Source organism: Carassius gibelio, chromosome B16 (assembly GCF_023724105.1).
Source record: "Carassius gibelio isolate Cgi1373 ecotype wild population from Czech Republic chromosome B16, carGib1.2-hapl.c, whole genome shotgun sequence".
Lineage (NCBI taxonomy): Eukaryota > Metazoa > Chordata > Actinopteri > Cypriniformes > Cyprinidae > Carassius > Carassius gibelio.
Window position 1 is genome coordinate 10,654,479 of NC_068411.1, and position 17,054 is coordinate 10,671,532.

Here is a 17,054-nt window from a genome sequence, read left to right on the forward strand (position 1 = left end):
GTACAGGGATGATGGTGGAACATTTTAAGCAGGAGGGGACTACACACAGCTCCAGGGAAGATCAGTTTGAAGATAGATGAAAGCTGGACAGCACAGGCAGGGTGGAGAGACGCCATCTGGACTTTCCTTATCATCTGCTTTCTGAAGACTTTGTGTACATCATCTTCACAGATCTTAAGTGCAGGCTGAGAAACAGCAGGGGTAGGGAGGGAGAGGGTGTTAATGGTTTTGATGTGAGATGGTCTGAGCGGGTTTGGGGTGTCAGTCCAGTCTTTTGCTTTTCAGACCTGCAGTAAAACTTGTTCAGGTCTTCAGCAATTTGTTGATTGGCCTCAATTCTGGGGTATGGGGTTCTTGTAGCTGGTGTCTTCCATGTCCTGTAGAATGTATTCCAGTGTCTTCCAGGCCATTCCACACTGATATAGAATCATTCCTTGAGAGCTGTTTTTTTTTTTTTCTTTATTTTAACTTTGCCAGTTTCATTGTGTATTTGGCCTGTTTGTACAAGGCTTTGTCCCCACTCCTGTAGGCGTCCTCTTTGGCCTAGTGAAGCTGTGTGAGTTTTGCACTGAACCAAGGTTAGTCTCTGTTAAATGTTAAATATGTCCTGGTGGGAACACACATGTCCTCACAGAAACTCATGTAGGACGTCACAGTGTCAGTAAGCTCATCCAGATCAGTAGCTGCAGTCTCAAAAACAAAAAAAGTCAGTTCAAAGCAGGTTTGTAAATCATTAATTGATAAATTATATGGCAGTGTCTTATTGATATTTCAGGCACACTCATCGGTGGAGAGGGCAGGTTTGATAGGTGGAGTAAGGATGAAGAAAATTCCCACCAACAGTGAGTTTTCTGTGCGAGGAGCTGCACTGAAGAAAGTTCTAGAAGAGGACAGAGCCGCAGGACTCATACCATTTTTTGTATGTATATCTCTAATAACTACAAGCTTCTTTTAAACAGCACAACTATGGTCTTTAGAGTAACGCTTTGGTTCAAAGACCAAGTATTCATTTTATTTTGATCGTCCCTTTAACACATTCTGTTGACTATAAGTAATTTTGTGTCTATACTATCTACAAAGTCTCACTAGAGTGTTAGTAGAGTATTAGTAGACTGTTAGGGTTAGAGTTAGAATAAGTTGACAATTATTTGCAAAGTTACTTATAGTCAGTAACGTCTGCTGGGAGACCATCACAATAAAGTGTAGGCAGATATTATGCAGACAGTCTACTAATAGTCTAATGAGAGTTAATTGGTATACAGTTGTGCTCCTGAACAAGCTATTTCATAGATGTTCATATATTCTACCCAAGGCAAAATAATAATTGAATTTTTTAAAAAAAATGGCCCAGTTTAAAAGATTACATGCCCTTGAATCTTAATATTGTATGTTGTTTTCTGGATGATTCAGGACTGTCTTTCTGTTTTGTGATAGTAGCTCATGAGTCCTTTGTTGGTCCGGACCTGTTTTTCAGAAAAATCCTCCAGCTCCTATACATTCGATGGTTTCCCAGCATCTTCTGCATATTTGAACTCTTTCCAACAGTAACTGTATGATTTTGAGATCCATTTTTTTCACATGGAGGACAATTGGGGGACGCATACATAACTATGTAGTTGAAAACATTTACTGATGTCCAAGAAGGCAACACAACACATTTTTGAATTGAACCATTTGAACATTGAATGATCAGGGTAAATTCTACTTATTCTGTCTTCTGAGAAAGTATTTATCTAGCTTCACAGGTGCGTTACCAAATGAAAAATGGTATGATCTTTGAACAAAATAAGAAAAACTTACACATCATCATCCTGTTCAAAAGTTTACAACCTGTGGCTCTTAATGCATTTTGTTGCCTTCTTAAGCATCAGTAAATATTTTCCACTTTTGTAATAGCTGTGTATGAGCCCTCCATTGTCCTCCATGTAAAAATGTGGATCTTAATATCATACAGTCACTGTTGGAAATGTTTTAGATATGCAGAAGATGCTGGAAAACCAAAGAATGTGCAGGAGGTGTAAGATTGCTCAGAAACAACACACAGTATTAAGATATGTAATCTTTTGAAGTGGGTCATTTTTTATGAATTCAGTTGTTATTTTGTATTGTGGAGAATGTATAAACATCTCTTATATTTGAAATTGCTGATGGTCAGGCATGGGTTTTTATATAGTTTCCAGTACATTATTTATTTATTTATTTATTTATTAATTTTTTTGACAGAAAGCTCCAGACATCTGGAAAATATCTAGTTTTATGTATAGTTATTGTTATTATTTTTAACTCTGACATCATGTCAGGAAATGCTGCAGAATTTTCTCTTGAATCTTAATGATTAACCCTTACCATTAGAACTTCCAGTCACTATATATATAACAAGTGCAAAACATGGTAAAAAGATAGCAGCCACTCAGACTGTTAGAGAGCACAAAATGAGAACAAATTGGACATTTGTCTCTGCTCTTTCTCTGAACCTGTCCCCCCACAGTCTGCATGATGGTTAATGCTGTTTGGGAAGCCTGTTTTCTGAATCACATTAGTCAAATTAGCCCCAGGCTCAGCAAGCAAACCCATGTCAGAAGAATCACAGCATAATGGCAAACCAAGCAGGAACAAATCTTTTTGTGATCAAAACCTATAGCTCAAATGAATTTTTCATTGCACATTCTACATTAGGATAAAGAAATGTCTAGGTTGACTTATTTGTAGTATATTAAATATTCAAATGAACACATAATAATCAATCTATTTGATATTCTGCTTATTTCTCTTAGTTTTGTGCAACACTGGGGACAACTCCATCCTGTGCATTCGACTGCATCACTGAGCTCGGCCCTATATGTAAGACTAATTTACACTTACTGTTATTTTCCTTTGTATCTTATTTGTTCTTGCAAATCAGTGTTTTGATTAATATTTTAATAGACACATTGTCATTGTTGCTATGTCAGGTAATGCAGAGAAGATATGGATGCACATTGATGCTGCATATGCTGGGAGTGCATTTATCTGTCCAGAGTTCAGACCCTTGCTGAATGGCATAGAGGTAAGATAACATTCAAATCACACAGGGTGTTCTTAAGCACACTTCACAGGGTGCTCTTAACACCCAGAGAGGCACGAGCGATAACAGAAGAGCAATCTGTGCTGGGCTCAAACTATTGATCCTGTTACTTTAGGAGCGATGGTTCGAGCACAGAGTCGTATGTGTGTGATTGAGAATATTTAAATGTCACAAATGATACGAGCTGGCATGAGCGATGACTTGTGGAATAGGCGGGATATTAGAAATCCCTGATTGTCCTTTGAGTTGTCGTGGAGCCCAGCTGGGTGTCAAAATGATAAGGGTAAAGTAATTTCCTGAGGCATAGGAAGACCTTTAGATAAGTTCCTTTTTTCCCTCGCTAAAGAAATATCACTGTTTATTAGGAGCATGAGTTCAAACAAGAGTGAAGACTGTGCTCCTCTGCGCAGACAATGGTTTTTTATTATTGACCGGAATTACAGCTGGCTGCTGTTTCCTGTGTGGTGTTGGTTACCAGTAACTGAAAGACAGACAGGACTCAGCACGGCAACAATCAAACCGTCATGTCAGTGTCTGCCTTTATTGTGGCAGATGGAAAGGATATTGGAAAGGGGAGAGTGAGAAAAAAGATTAGACTTTGAGATAGTGGCTCTTTTTGAATGCTCATTGGACAGATGCTGCAGTTGATTGTGAGTTTGATGCATAATATGCTATGAGTCAGATACCAGACCATGCTAACAGGTAGCTGAAAGATGACTTGTCTTGATTTTTAGCAAGCCAAATTTATTTTCATATTCCAAAACCACCATCTTTATTTTAGTACTGATTTCTGGTATAAAGAGTCAATGTAAAACTGCATGAGTATGTAAATACTAGTCAAGTCAAGTCACCTTTATTTATGTAGCGCTTTAAACAAAACAGATTTTGTCAAAGCAAGTGAACAACATTAATTAGGAAAACAATGTGTCAATAATGCAAAATGACAGTTAAAGGCAGTTCATCACTGAATTCAGTGATGTCATCATGCGGCTCAGTTCAGTTTAAATAGGATCTGTGCAATAATTTGCAGTCAAGTCAACGATATCGCTGTAAATGAAGTGTCCCAAACTATGCAAGCCAGAGGCAACAGCGGCAGGGATCCAAAACTCCATCTGTGACAGAATGGAGAAAAAAACTTGTGAGAAACCAGGCTCAGTTGGGGGGCCAGTTCTCCTCTGACCAGACGAAACCAGCAGTTCAATTCAGATTGTGCAGAAGAATCATCTGTTTCCTGTGGTCATGTCCTGGTGGTCATCTGAGACAAGGTCTTTACAGGGGATCTGTATCTGGGGCTCATCTAGCTGTTGTGGCCTCCGCTGTCTTTCAGGGCTGTAGAGGTCCTTTCTAGGTGCTGATCCACCATCTGGTCTGGATACGTACTGGATCCGGGTGACTGCAGTGACCCTCTGATCTGGATATAGACTGGTTCTGGTGGCTACGGTGACCTACGGCACTAAATAGGAAAAGGATCTGCCGCCCGCAGTTGACTTTGATATTCTACGTATTATCAATTTGCTAGTTTTGAGAGCGCAGCAGACATGGAAAACTATAATGTAACAAGAGTTGTTCAAATACTGAGGTGCTAAACCATTCATTTGCATTTGGCATTGGGAGCATAGGTCGTATTTTAGATATTTTTATGAGATGTAAAAATGCAGTTTAACAAATGCTAGAAACACGGCTTTCTAAGGAAAGATTGCTATCAAATAGCAAGAAGAATTGACAGAGCAGCCATCAAGACAGCTTTCTAGGTTATTACATGCAGTATTTAGATCCTATAATTAACACCAGTTTTTTTTCTAAATTTAGCAGTAAGAAATTACTCATCATCCAGTTTTTTATATCGACTATGCATTTCATTAGTTTTTCAAATTGGTATGTTTCGCCGGGCCACAAAGAAATATAGAGCTGAGTATCATCGGCATAAGAGTGAAAGCTAACACCATGTTTCCTGATGATATTTCCCAAGGGTAACATATAAAGTGTGAAGAGTAACGGCCCTAGTACATAGCCTTGAGGTACTTCATACTGCTCTTGTGATCAATATGATATCTCTTTATTCACTGCTTCAAATTGATAGCATCATATAAGTATGATTTAAACCATGCAAATGTACTTCCATTAATGCCAACAGAGTTTTCTAGTCTATGCAAAATAATGTTTTGGTCAATAGTGTTGAGCGCAGGGCTAAGATCCAATAGCACTAATAGAGAGATACTAGAGAGCAGTCTCAGTACTATGATACGGTCTAAATCCTGACTGGAAATCCTCACAGATACCAATTTTCTCTAAGTAATATAATTGTGAGGATACTACTTTTTTTACTATCTTGGACAGAAAAGGGAGATTCGAGATCGGTCTATAATTAACTAGTTCTTTGGGGTCTAGTTGTGGTTTTTTGATGAGAGGCTTAATAACAGCCAGTTTGAAGATTTTAGGGACATATCCTAATGACAATGAGGAATTAATAATAGTCAGAAGAGGATCTACGACTTCTGGAAACACCTGTTTTAGGAGCTTAGATGGAATAGGGTCTAACATACATGTTGTTAATTTAGATGATTGAGTTTACGATTCTTCCTCTCCTATAGTAGAGAATTAGTGGAAATGTTCCTCATAAATACTAGTTTATTATTAGTTAATAATAAGTTAGTTAATCATTATTAATACGTTCATAGTAAATATCAGTTTCATTATAAATATTGACAGATCTAGCAATCACTTAAGAAAAATAAATAAATAAAAATAAAGAATTGGGACTACAGCTTTATTAACTGCATTAGCACCTCTGTTGTTTGTGTTGCTAGATACTATTTAAAATGATCTAAATTATTTTATAATTCACAATTTGAATTACATTTAGATAAATATCTAAAACTATATATTTATAAGACTCACCAGAGCTTCTCTGATTATAGATAGGTTGCAAATTTAAGTAAGTGATGTTTTGTCCCTTTTCTCAAGAGTACGTTAGACACAATCTATTCACAACAAATCACATTAAAATCTTCTTTTCTTTTAGTTTGCAGACTCTTTCAATTTCAATCCTCATAAATGGCTCCTGGTCAACTTTGACTGTTCAGCAATGTGGTAAGTGTTTAGTGGCTCTATCAGTAAAAAGCATGTTTCATTTATTATCTGGGCCATTCTACTGTTTCTCAACATGCTATTGGTTGGCTTTGTCAGTCAACAGAGGAAACCGTCCCAGCTGCTCTTTATGTCAGCACCAGGCAAACAAAAATATTCATGGTTATATAGAGAGAAAATACAAGACAAGAGTGTATACAAATTTACCATGATAATATACAGCAAATACAAAGCATTTATACAGCAGTTATGCAGTTAGCTAAATCAAAAATATAGCCATTTTTAATATTGCAAAATATTTCTATTTTAAATAAATTCTTCTTTTGAATTTTTAATTCATCTTAGAATAATCATGGTTATCAAATATATTAAGGACCACAGCTGTTTTCATCTTTTTTTTTTCTTGAGCAGATCAGCAGATAAGAATGATTTAGAATGAATTGTAATGATATATCACAAAATTACAAAACCAGCTTTTCAATGTTAGTGTATACAGTGGCCCCAAAGTTATTTCAACACTTAAGACACATTTTAAAAATGTACTGTGTGATGTGAATGTCACTTCATCACATTAGAAAGAAAATAATTAAACTCAGCGGTGTCTGCAAATCTTGAAACCCCACCTTAAACCTGCCTTGACTAAATGGCAATAAAGTGAACCTTAAAACAAATGTTTTAAAATCCTGTTGTTTCAAATGTTTCAAATCCTTTTCTAAGAACTAACTTGCCATTGACCATAAGTGCATTAGGAATTGTAAATACATAAAATGGATACATACATATAATACTTCATATAAATGTGCTGCATATATAAAAGGTTCATTCGTGTAGCAAAATGTGATTGTATCAACAGCATTATCTGCAAACAACAGCTTTGATTAAACTTTTATAACACTTCCTGTTTGTGTGTATCATTTTACATTTTTAGTTTGTGAACCAAACTGATACTTTTTAATGATGGTAGAAGATAGATAGATAGATAAATAAATAAATCACAATCATAACTGAAAAACCGATGCATGAAAATCGTAAAATAATAAATCTTTTTTTTTTATTATTGTCTCTTATTGAACGGTATGTTGTGCTAACTTTGTTTAAAATCCAGATGAAGCATATGCATACATTTGAGTTGTATGTTACTTTTTGTTTAATACCATATTACTTAGCTATTACTGAAAATTCAAATAATAATGATATATGCTTTATGCACAATAATGTCACATGACTGTTGTCTCTTACACTGTGATGAATATAAATGTTTCTGTGCAGGGTGAAGAAAAGATCAGACATCATTGGGGCATTTAAAATGGAGCCGCTTTATCTGAAGCATGATCACCAAGAGTCAGGTAACCAATCAGCACTTTGCACTGCTTATTTCTTATTTTATTTTGCTCTCACATATTTCTGTTAGTTTAGCACTGGAAACAGTCAGTCATTATTGCAAAGAATAAACAATAATAAACTCAATAAAGGACTTCAGTTAGATGTGTACAGAGGATGACCATGATCCTCATTAATGAGACATGACGTTTTGTGCTGACATCCACTTAATGTCACATTGAAGGCTCAGATTATTCAGATTATTCACCTTAGTGGTCTGCTGTCTTCTGTAAGCCTCTGCTTGCTGCTAGTAAACAACAGCTTTCTAACCTGCTACACTGACAGTTGATTTAAGAGTATTTTGACTGTATTGTGCATTTGTGTGGCATTTTGGCAACAATACAATATTTTACAAACATACTGGAAGTTATTTAAATAAAATACACTGTCCCTAAAAAAAATATTTGGACACCAAAGACACACTTAAAAATGTATAAACATTAGCAATTCCATTATTAAACCAAGTGACTTTTATTTTAAGATAGATAGATAGATGACTGCCTTCCCACAGACCTTGCGTGAAGCGGCCACTCATGACCATCCATCGTTAGCGTTACACGATGGCAAGGAGCCCCAGTAACAGGTCTTGAGACAGGAACCAAGATTTCTTCCACATGTCTAAGACACGTAAGCATCGCTGCGTGACTTTGATCATGCAAAGCAGGTTCCCCCTCAGGGAAAATCCTTTGTTCTGAGCCACCACTATAAGGGTCTCATGTACAGCAGGTCAAAAGGTATCACAATGGATGCAGCTGCCATCAGACCCAACTATCTCTGACACTGTTTGACAGTGAGTGACTTGCCTTCTCTCACTCTACTCACAGCTGTGAGAATCACTTCAATACAAGCAGGAGACAACTGTGCCTGAATCGTTGTCGAATACCACACTATGCCCAGATAAGTGGTTCTCTGTAGAGGAGAAAGCATACTTTTCTTGACGTTTAGCTGTAACCCAAGTTCTTTCATATGGATGAGGACCACATCTCGATGACAAGCTGCCATCTGCTTTGACTGAGCTAAAAACAATCAATTGTTGATTATATCCATAAGTATGTGGATGCCCTGGAGTCACAACGGAAAAAGTGTGGGGTGAGAGTGACAGTCCGAATGGAAGAACCCTATACTGGTATGCTTCACCCATGAAAGCAAACCTCAGGAACTTTCCGTGTTGAGGAAGGATGGATACATGGAAGAATCACTTCAATACGAGCAGGAGACAACTGTGGCTGAATCGTTGTAGAATACCACACTATGCACAGATAAGTAATTCTCTGTAGAGGAGAAAGCATACGTTTCTTGACGTTTAGCTGTAACCCCAGCTCTTTCATATGGACGAAGACCACATCTCGATGACGAGCTGCCATCTGCTTTGTCTGAGCTAAAAACAATCAATTGTCGATTATCCATCAGTATTTTTTCATGAAGTGTGTGGATGCTGCCCTGGCTCTGTTGTGACTCCAGGGCATCCACACACTTCATGAAAAAGTGTGGGGTGAGAGTGACAGTCCGAATGGAAGAGCCCTATACTGGTATGCTTCGCCCCCGAAAGCAAACCTCAGGAACTTTCCGTGTTGAGGAAGGATGGATTCATGGAAGTATGTGTCCTTGGGATCTATGATGACCAACCAGTCCTCAGACCTGCTTTGAAACACAATCTGTTTGATTGTAAGCTTCTTGTACTGAAATCATTTGATAACGCTGCTCAATAGGTGCAGATCTATGGACTTCTTCCTCAAGAGAGTTTCTACCTCTTGTTCCAATACCAGAACCTGTTCCTGGCTCACTAATGTAAGAATAACACTGTTGAAGCGAGGCGGATGAGAACCTAACTGGATTCTTTAACCTCCCTCTACAGTGTGCAGGACCCATTGTGAGACATTTGGCAGAGGTTTCCATGCTGTCATAAGGTCTGCTAAGGGAAACATTCTCTCGTGACTGGCCTCTGGTGTCACTAGAGGAGCCACATTGGTGCCCTGATGTGGATGGTTTGCAGGGAACGATCTACCTGACTGTTCTAGTGCCCTCATCTGAGGAGACGAGTTTTCCCGTGGTGTACCGTCGATGGGTGGCAGCTGGGAAATATGCTCATCTAAGCTCATTGTGCCCTGTCCTGTATTGGGCACTGTATACTGAGGTGTGTACCTCTCCTCCCCAGGGTGGGCTGCCCTCAGTGCCTTGACCATGGTATAGTCAGGCCTGCTTGGCCGAGGTCCTCTTAGACATAATGACGGTCCGCAGATCTGTTTTCTGCTTCGAGTGCTGCCCCGTCCCCTGGTCTTACTGCATGAGGTTTCAAATTGCGACGTTCTTGTTTCGTGTCTGGCAATATGAGGAGCTGGATGGCTGGGACTGCTCCCACTCCACCTGCTTATTCGCCTCCTGAACCCACTCTACTACAGTGTCTACTGCGCCGCTGAAGTGGCCAGAAGGCGATAGTGAGGCAGGAAGGATCTGTACACGTCTTTTTAATCGGATAGGTTCAACCACAGGCATCGCTCTGTAGCCATAAGAGCTGCCATGGCTCTGTTCATTTCTCTGGTGGCCCGAAGCGACAGGTCTGTGTCCCAACGTCAGACTCTTCTTCATACTTATCATCCAGGTCTTTTAACAGGTTGGCCTGGTATGCCTGCAGCACCGCCATATTGTGCAGACATGTACCAGCCTGACGTGTTGCTGTATAAGCTTTCACAATCAAGCTGGATGTCAGTTTTACTGGCCTGGTGGGAAGCTTCGGGGCCTTCAGGGATGAAGCTGCGGATGGTAAGAGATAGCTTGTGAGTGTCTGCTCCACCGCCCTTTCATTCAGCCCCACAATGTTTGATTAGTTAGTGACTGTTGGTGACTTTTGGGCTGAAGAGTCAAGCTGAGTACAGCTTCTCCCATGATCTCAACACCTAGGCATGGAGATCGGGGAAAATGGAAGGCCGTGAAGGTTGTGTTCTAGCTCTAAGGAAATGCTCTTCAAGTTTGCTTTTGGGACAAGTGTCCTGTTTCTCAGCCGGCGAATCAATGTTGAGCTTGGCTACAGCGCGAGTCACAACCTCCACTAGCTCCTCATATGTGAGGGACTGCGGTGGTGAGTACGCAGTCTCCTCTGTGTCGATGCTCATCACATAAACCTCTTCTGAGGAAGATAGATGAAATGTCTGGCTCTCTCTCTGAGGGGAAGAAACCACAGGGCGGGCTTCTGATCCCTGAGAGGAAGCCGTGGATCTAGCGGGTGAGGACAGAGATAAGTATGAGCCCATCTCAGATCCCTCCGCTAAATCCACTTGTGATCCCCATGAAAACAATGGCAGGGCCAAACACATCAGGATTGCGAACCTGGCCACTTTCAAAGATGATCAGGCAGGAGCGGAGCACATGGAGAGTGAGAAGGACACAGTCATGGCAGGTAGCCCCCAAAACAGACAATGCACAAATCATGTGTATCCCCACTCGAGGGATAGCGTGGCTAGGGAGGAAAACACAACTTGAAATGCCTTATGCTCACTACATTAGATTTTGCTTTATACTTGAATTTATACTATACATTTGAATTCCCACTTTTTATACCAAGTAATTCCTGACTGAGTGTTTTTTGCATACACAGACACACATACACGGACGTGCTTGCTGAAGAGCAGAAGCTAATATGTGTGTTCGCCGGTTGGGTCTTTATGCTTTCTGGTTGCGCATTCTCATTCTCATGTCTCACTTCTCTATTGGACTGATTTCACACGTTTCAGTATGGGGTCTTGCCGGGGGCATTTTCAAAGCATTCAATGCAGCTGTTATACCATGGGTACAAGTAATTGTAAAATGTCTAGAAAGAGTCTATCATGATTTGTTTGCATATGCCACTTTTTAGTATCTAATGCAGTATCAGTAATTTGATCTCTCATGTCTGTTGTTTTCTCACACGTCCACCAATGAGCTGGCTGTTGCTTGTTGGGCATTTAAATATGGCTAAACAAAGACAGTTCCTGTGGTAATGTGTCTGTGGGCAGTGTGCAGCTGTGCATACGATTGTAATTTTGCAGACAGCAAAACAAAAGAGTCTCTAAACCCAGAACACAAAACACACACACACACACACACACACACACGTGCATATATGCATACACACCTTAAAGCCATTTCCATCATAAGCAACTTCCTGATTAAATTACCAACAGGCTTGGCCAGATGGAAAAAAAGAATGATGTTCTTTTTATTGCTTGTTATGTAAAGAATAATTTGTGTGCTGTGTACTTGTCTCATGGTATTATTTACATCTGAGCTTGCTGTTAAGGGTGTTATCACTAAATGTTGATTTTCTTTTCTATATTCATAGGACTTGTCACCGATTATAGAGTAAGTATATTGCATGCAATATGTGTGTGCAGGTGTGCATTTCTGAGATAATGTTTGTTTAGCCAGCTGAAGACTTCTGTTACTCTATATTAGGTTATTATCTGAATGAATAATTTTTCTTGTTCTGATAATAATATTACATAGGTGACTTGGTGATTATCAGAGGTTCATTTTATTTGCATGTCTGTGAAACATGCATTTTATTTGTTTATTAGCATGTCTGAGAAACACCAATCTATTACAGTAACCATATAACTTCATATATATTTATCAGTTACCATATATGTCTCTGTGTGCTCAATTGTTCTTTGTATAGGAAGAAACAAGTATTTTAATCTATATTTAAGTCTGTATAGGTGTTGAGAAAAGGAGCCAGTGACCTTTTGTATTTCGTATAATCAAAAGTGTATGTGCAGTGGTTTGTGTATTTATGTGAGCACAGTTCATGTCTTATCTCATCTCATCTCCCTTCAGCACTGGCAGATCCCATTGGGTCGTAGGTTCCGCTCTCTCAAGCTGTGGTTTGTGTTCCGCATGTACGGACTCAAAGGTCTCCAAGCCCACATCCGCAAGGTAACTGCCTTTAATCCATGCTGTCAATCAAGTTAGCCTTGCCAATCGCATCTTATTTGGCTTCACAGTCGATTTGGAATGACGCAAATGAGCATCCCCCTCCCCCCAACCTTCATCTTCATTATATGTTCTGGACATATTCTTCGGCAGATTCTATGTTTGTGGGAAAATACAGAGCATACAGGACCTATTTTTAAACTCTTTGTATGTTCTTATTAGTTTCAGTTTAGTAAAAGATGTCTGTCCATTGAATAACAATTTTCTTCCCCCATTTGTACAGTACTTCTCTTTTCTTCATTCATTTTTCAGTAATTCTGAATGACTCAGATTTAATGGTCTGCTCTCAAATGCTGACCGGATAGTGGCCATAAGGGATAGTGGTCTGAAAATTAGAAAATTGTGTGCTCAATGTTGATTCCAGTAATCAGCATTGAAAAAAAAAATGATTACTGATAAAATAGTTTATTTAGAACATCTATCAAAAAAACATAATATCCCCTATTTGTACTTTTTTTTTCTTCATTCAGTATTTCAGTAATTGTGAATGACTCAGGTTTAATGGTCAGCTCTCAACTGCTGGACAGTAGCCATAAGGAATAATTGAGAATGAGGAAATTGTGTGTTCAGATTTGATTCCAGCAATCAGCATTGAAAAAATGATTACTGAAAAACTTAATCTATTTAGGACAATTAATTCTACATTATTAGCACCTGAACATTCTCTGCTCTGGTATTTTGGTTGCTTATTTTAATCTACAGGCTACCCTCTGCTGGTATTCTTGAAGTATTTCACCCAGAGATGAAAGCTGTTGTAACCACCTATTATTTATTATTTACAGCTCAGGTTGTTCCAAACATTTAAGATTTTATTTTATTTTATTTTTGTTTGCATGCTGTTCAACACAATATGAGCATATTCAACAAAGACATACAACAAACTTTTATTTATTTATAAGTTTTTTACATAAATCATTGTCACTTTCACACAAATTAGCCACATGATTTTGTGTCTAAAATGTGTTGTTCATCTTGTTTCAGCAAGTAGGACTGGCCAAAGAGTTTGAGTCTTTGGTGAGAGCCGATAAACGCTTTGAGATCTCAGCTGATGTTGTGCTGGGCCTCGTCTGCTTTAGACTCAAGGTCAGAGAAAAACTCTACAGAAACAAAACATGTCTTCCTGTGGTTATAATGGACTCTGAGAGGTTGTTAACTATGGAAAATTGCAGTATGATTTATTTTAATTTCCACTAACATGCAAAGAGAGCAGCACTGTTGTTATAGTATTTACAACAGCAACATGAAGTGGAAAAAACAAAAAATCATAACAAAACTCTGATACCACATTTTTATTTATTTATTATAATTTTTTAGAAGAAAACTGACCAATTATTTTATTAAATTTAGGGGGGAAAAGTATTAAAAAATATATTTAAATAAATATATTTAATTTTAGTTATTTCCGTACCACAACTGAAAAAAAGTATAATAATTATTCTTTTAAAAAAATGTTTGTTTTACTTTATTTTAATTAGCAATACTAATCCTAATGTATATTATATATGCAACCTATTTGTATACATAACCCTAATATTATGCTGATGAATTTACTTAAACTCACGGTCCAAAGAGTCAGTTAATTACAAAGCAGTGCTCAGTACATTGGTCTTGCTTGTGTCAAGTATCTTTGTTAGCACATTTTTTTAGATCAGTGAGCAGTTACAAAATAAATAAAAAATAAAATAAAGATATCCTTACTGAGCTGTGTGTTAAACCCTGCAGGGCTCCAATGAATTAAATGAAACTCTGTTGAAGAGGATCAACAGCGTACGTAAGATCCATCTGGTACCGTGCCAACTGGCAGGCAAGTTTGTTCTGCGGTTTGCCGTGTGCGCTCGTACTACTGAGTCACGGCATGTTCAGGAGGCCTGGAGCCACATCAGCCACCTGGCATCAGAGCTTCTATAGGATCTGCCCCACTGACTACTGTGGAGGGCATCACGTGTTAAAACAAATGGGTGATCTGTATTACGTCTGCTATCAACTCGGCCTTACTTTCACTCTACTGCTGTGATTCTTTCTACTGTTTATTGTCAAAATGTATGTATGTATTGTCTTTTACTTATTTCACTATAGCTTTGTTCACTCGTGCTGCAGCTTCATAATGCAAAATCAAATATTGAGCCTAATTCCTCTTTTCTAAAAGCTTTGTGCTCGACTGAGCTCAGCTGCTGTGATGAGATACCTCACCGACATTCTTTGACAGCTGTTGTGACCAAATAGTTAAAAAAGATAAAACAGTAGTGTGTGTATGTATTAACACTGAAAATAAAGTGCATTTCTCCCAAACTGTTGCATGTGAATTGTATATTATAGTGTGTTGCAAGATTACCGTTTGTTAATTCACTATGCATATCCACAATATTTTACAATCCAGGTATATAATTTTTCAGCTGAAAAACAGCACCTGCAGTATCTGTGTGCCTACCAGTCTGCTGTATTTCTTCCACAGTAACCTAAAATGCATTATGCTATACTATTTATAATTGCTAAAATATACTTTATAAGTATACAGTGAAAGAGTACTTATAATTAATTTGTAAAATATTAGTTTATAGTTTAAATTGATTGTTAATTAATAGTTTGTGCATTGTAGTCCCTATATTGTAATTATATATTTATACAATAAATAATTTATAAATAGTTTACATTATATAGCTGTAAATGTTTAATAATGCACATTTTAGTTTATCCATATTGTACTTTTCTAGTTTTGTGATCCTGTTCATGTTTTTTCTGAATGTATATGCATAAATAATGAGACAAATAAAAAAATTTAACTAGTGATAAAGATATTTATTGTTCTTAAAAACATAAAAAATATTAATTAGTAGTATTAAGTGGTGTATGTATAACATTTTTGATGTAAACATTTATGCCTAATAAATGTATTTAGGGACACTACTGTTAATTTTGCACTTTATTTTACATGTACTTATAGTGTACTTATAGTGTATTTATCTAAGAAAGTTCTGGTAACGCAAGGTAGCTACATGGGGTAGGGTTAGGTTAAGGGGTAGGCTCAGGGTTAGTTTTTTTTTTTTATTACATAGTTATTGTAATTACTATAATAAGTAAATAGTATGTACATGATATCTAAATAGTATGTAAAATGATATCTAGTAAAAGGTAAGTACAAAGTATATATAGATGCAGCACTGAGACTTGCTACTGTCAATACTTCCTCAACATGTTGCTGTGAGCATTTAAGGAATATTGCTGCTAGACATATAACATCTACAGTATGAATAATGCCCATAGCATACATGATCACCCCGTAGCAGATCTATATGTGGAGCTGGGGAAGGTGGAGGGCTTCTGAAGTGTGCTGCTACTGCTAAAGCAAACACTGCCAAGTATTTGAATGTTGATCACTGAGCTCATTGGCTACTGATACAAGAGAGAACCAATCAGATGTGCCATATGATGATGATCTCATTATGTCATATTGAGTTGGATCTATCTACTTCATGCCAGAACTTTATATATATATACACAGTTGAAAGATAAAGTAAGTGCAATATTTTAAATTTTCTGGTTTTCTGCATAAATTAGTCATGAAATTGGATATAATTTTCATAAAAGTAACAAAAACACAATATTTAGTCTTTAATATAAGTTGATGAAACAAACAATCATCATCTTGCTAGTCTTTATTGAGCACACTCATTAAACATACAAAGTGTTGCTGGAAAAGGTGAAACACTAGGCTTCTGGTGTAACTAAAGGACTACTGCAGTCAGATGTTAGCAAACAGGAGTCCAATCAATGAAACAAGAATAACGGTGTATTTTAGAGTAAAGCTGACTTATATAAATACCCAATACAACCAAGAGTTGGTGATATGCGTGTTGTTGAAAGGTTAGAGAGTAATTTTAAAGACTTTATATATTTATCAGTCCTCACATAGACAAACTGTCTAACTATAAAGACAATATGGCACTGTTGCTACTTTCCATAGAAGTGGACACCCATGGCACAACACAGAATTATGACAGAATGAGGTGAAAAAGAAATTTAGAGTAAAAGCTAAAGACTTGTAGGATTCATTCAAGTTAATTAACATCTTTGTTCATGAGAAAACCACACACAAAACATTGAACAGGCATGGTATCCATGAAAGAACACCACAAAGAAAGCCACTGCTCTCCAAACAAAACATTGCAGCATGCCTAAAGTTTGCCAACGACCACCTCGACACTCCACATCACTACTGGGAAAATGTCTTGTGGACAAATAGAATTGTTTGGGAAGAACATGCAGCGCTCTTTATGGCATAAAAAGAAAACAGCATACCAACATGGTGGAGGGAGCGTCATGATTTGCTCCCTCTGGACATGCCACTTGCTATTGTGGAGGGGAAAATTAATTTCAAATTTATCAGGATATACTACAGGAAAATCTCAAGGTGGTCTGCAAACTGAAGCTCAGAAGAAACTGGGTGATGCAGTATGATAATAAGCTATTAATGCACTTACTTTTCCCACTATCACGTTGTAAGTTTAATGGCTGTGTTCAGTAAAGGCATGAAAGATCATGTTTGTTTGTGTTTTATAAT

General features: G+C 37.6%; 1 protein-coding gene across 1 annotated transcript in view; it reads left to right on the forward strand.

The window, feature by feature from the left end:
• The window catches only part of LOC127974302 (aromatic-L-amino-acid decarboxylase), a 34,335-nt gene extending 19,550 nt beyond the window's left edge, over nt 1–14,785 (forward strand). Inside the window, exons 6-14 of the mRNA XM_052577482.1 lie at nt 776–919; nt 2,775–2,841; nt 2,952–3,046; nt 6,087–6,154; nt 7,421–7,497; nt 11,847–11,866; nt 12,341–12,439; nt 13,478–13,579; nt 14,219–14,785. Coding sequence (XP_052433442.1) covers nt 776–919; nt 2,775–2,841; nt 2,952–3,046; nt 6,087–6,154; nt 7,421–7,497; nt 11,847–11,866; nt 12,341–12,439; nt 13,478–13,579; nt 14,219–14,404 — 858 coding nt within the window. The 3' untranslated portion in view covers nt 14,405–14,785. The remainder of the gene's footprint in view (nt 1–775; nt 920–2,774; nt 2,842–2,951; nt 3,047–6,086; nt 6,155–7,420; nt 7,498–11,846; nt 11,867–12,340; nt 12,440–13,477; nt 13,580–14,218) is intronic.
• Nucleotides 14,786–17,054: the final 2,269 nt, after the last annotated feature.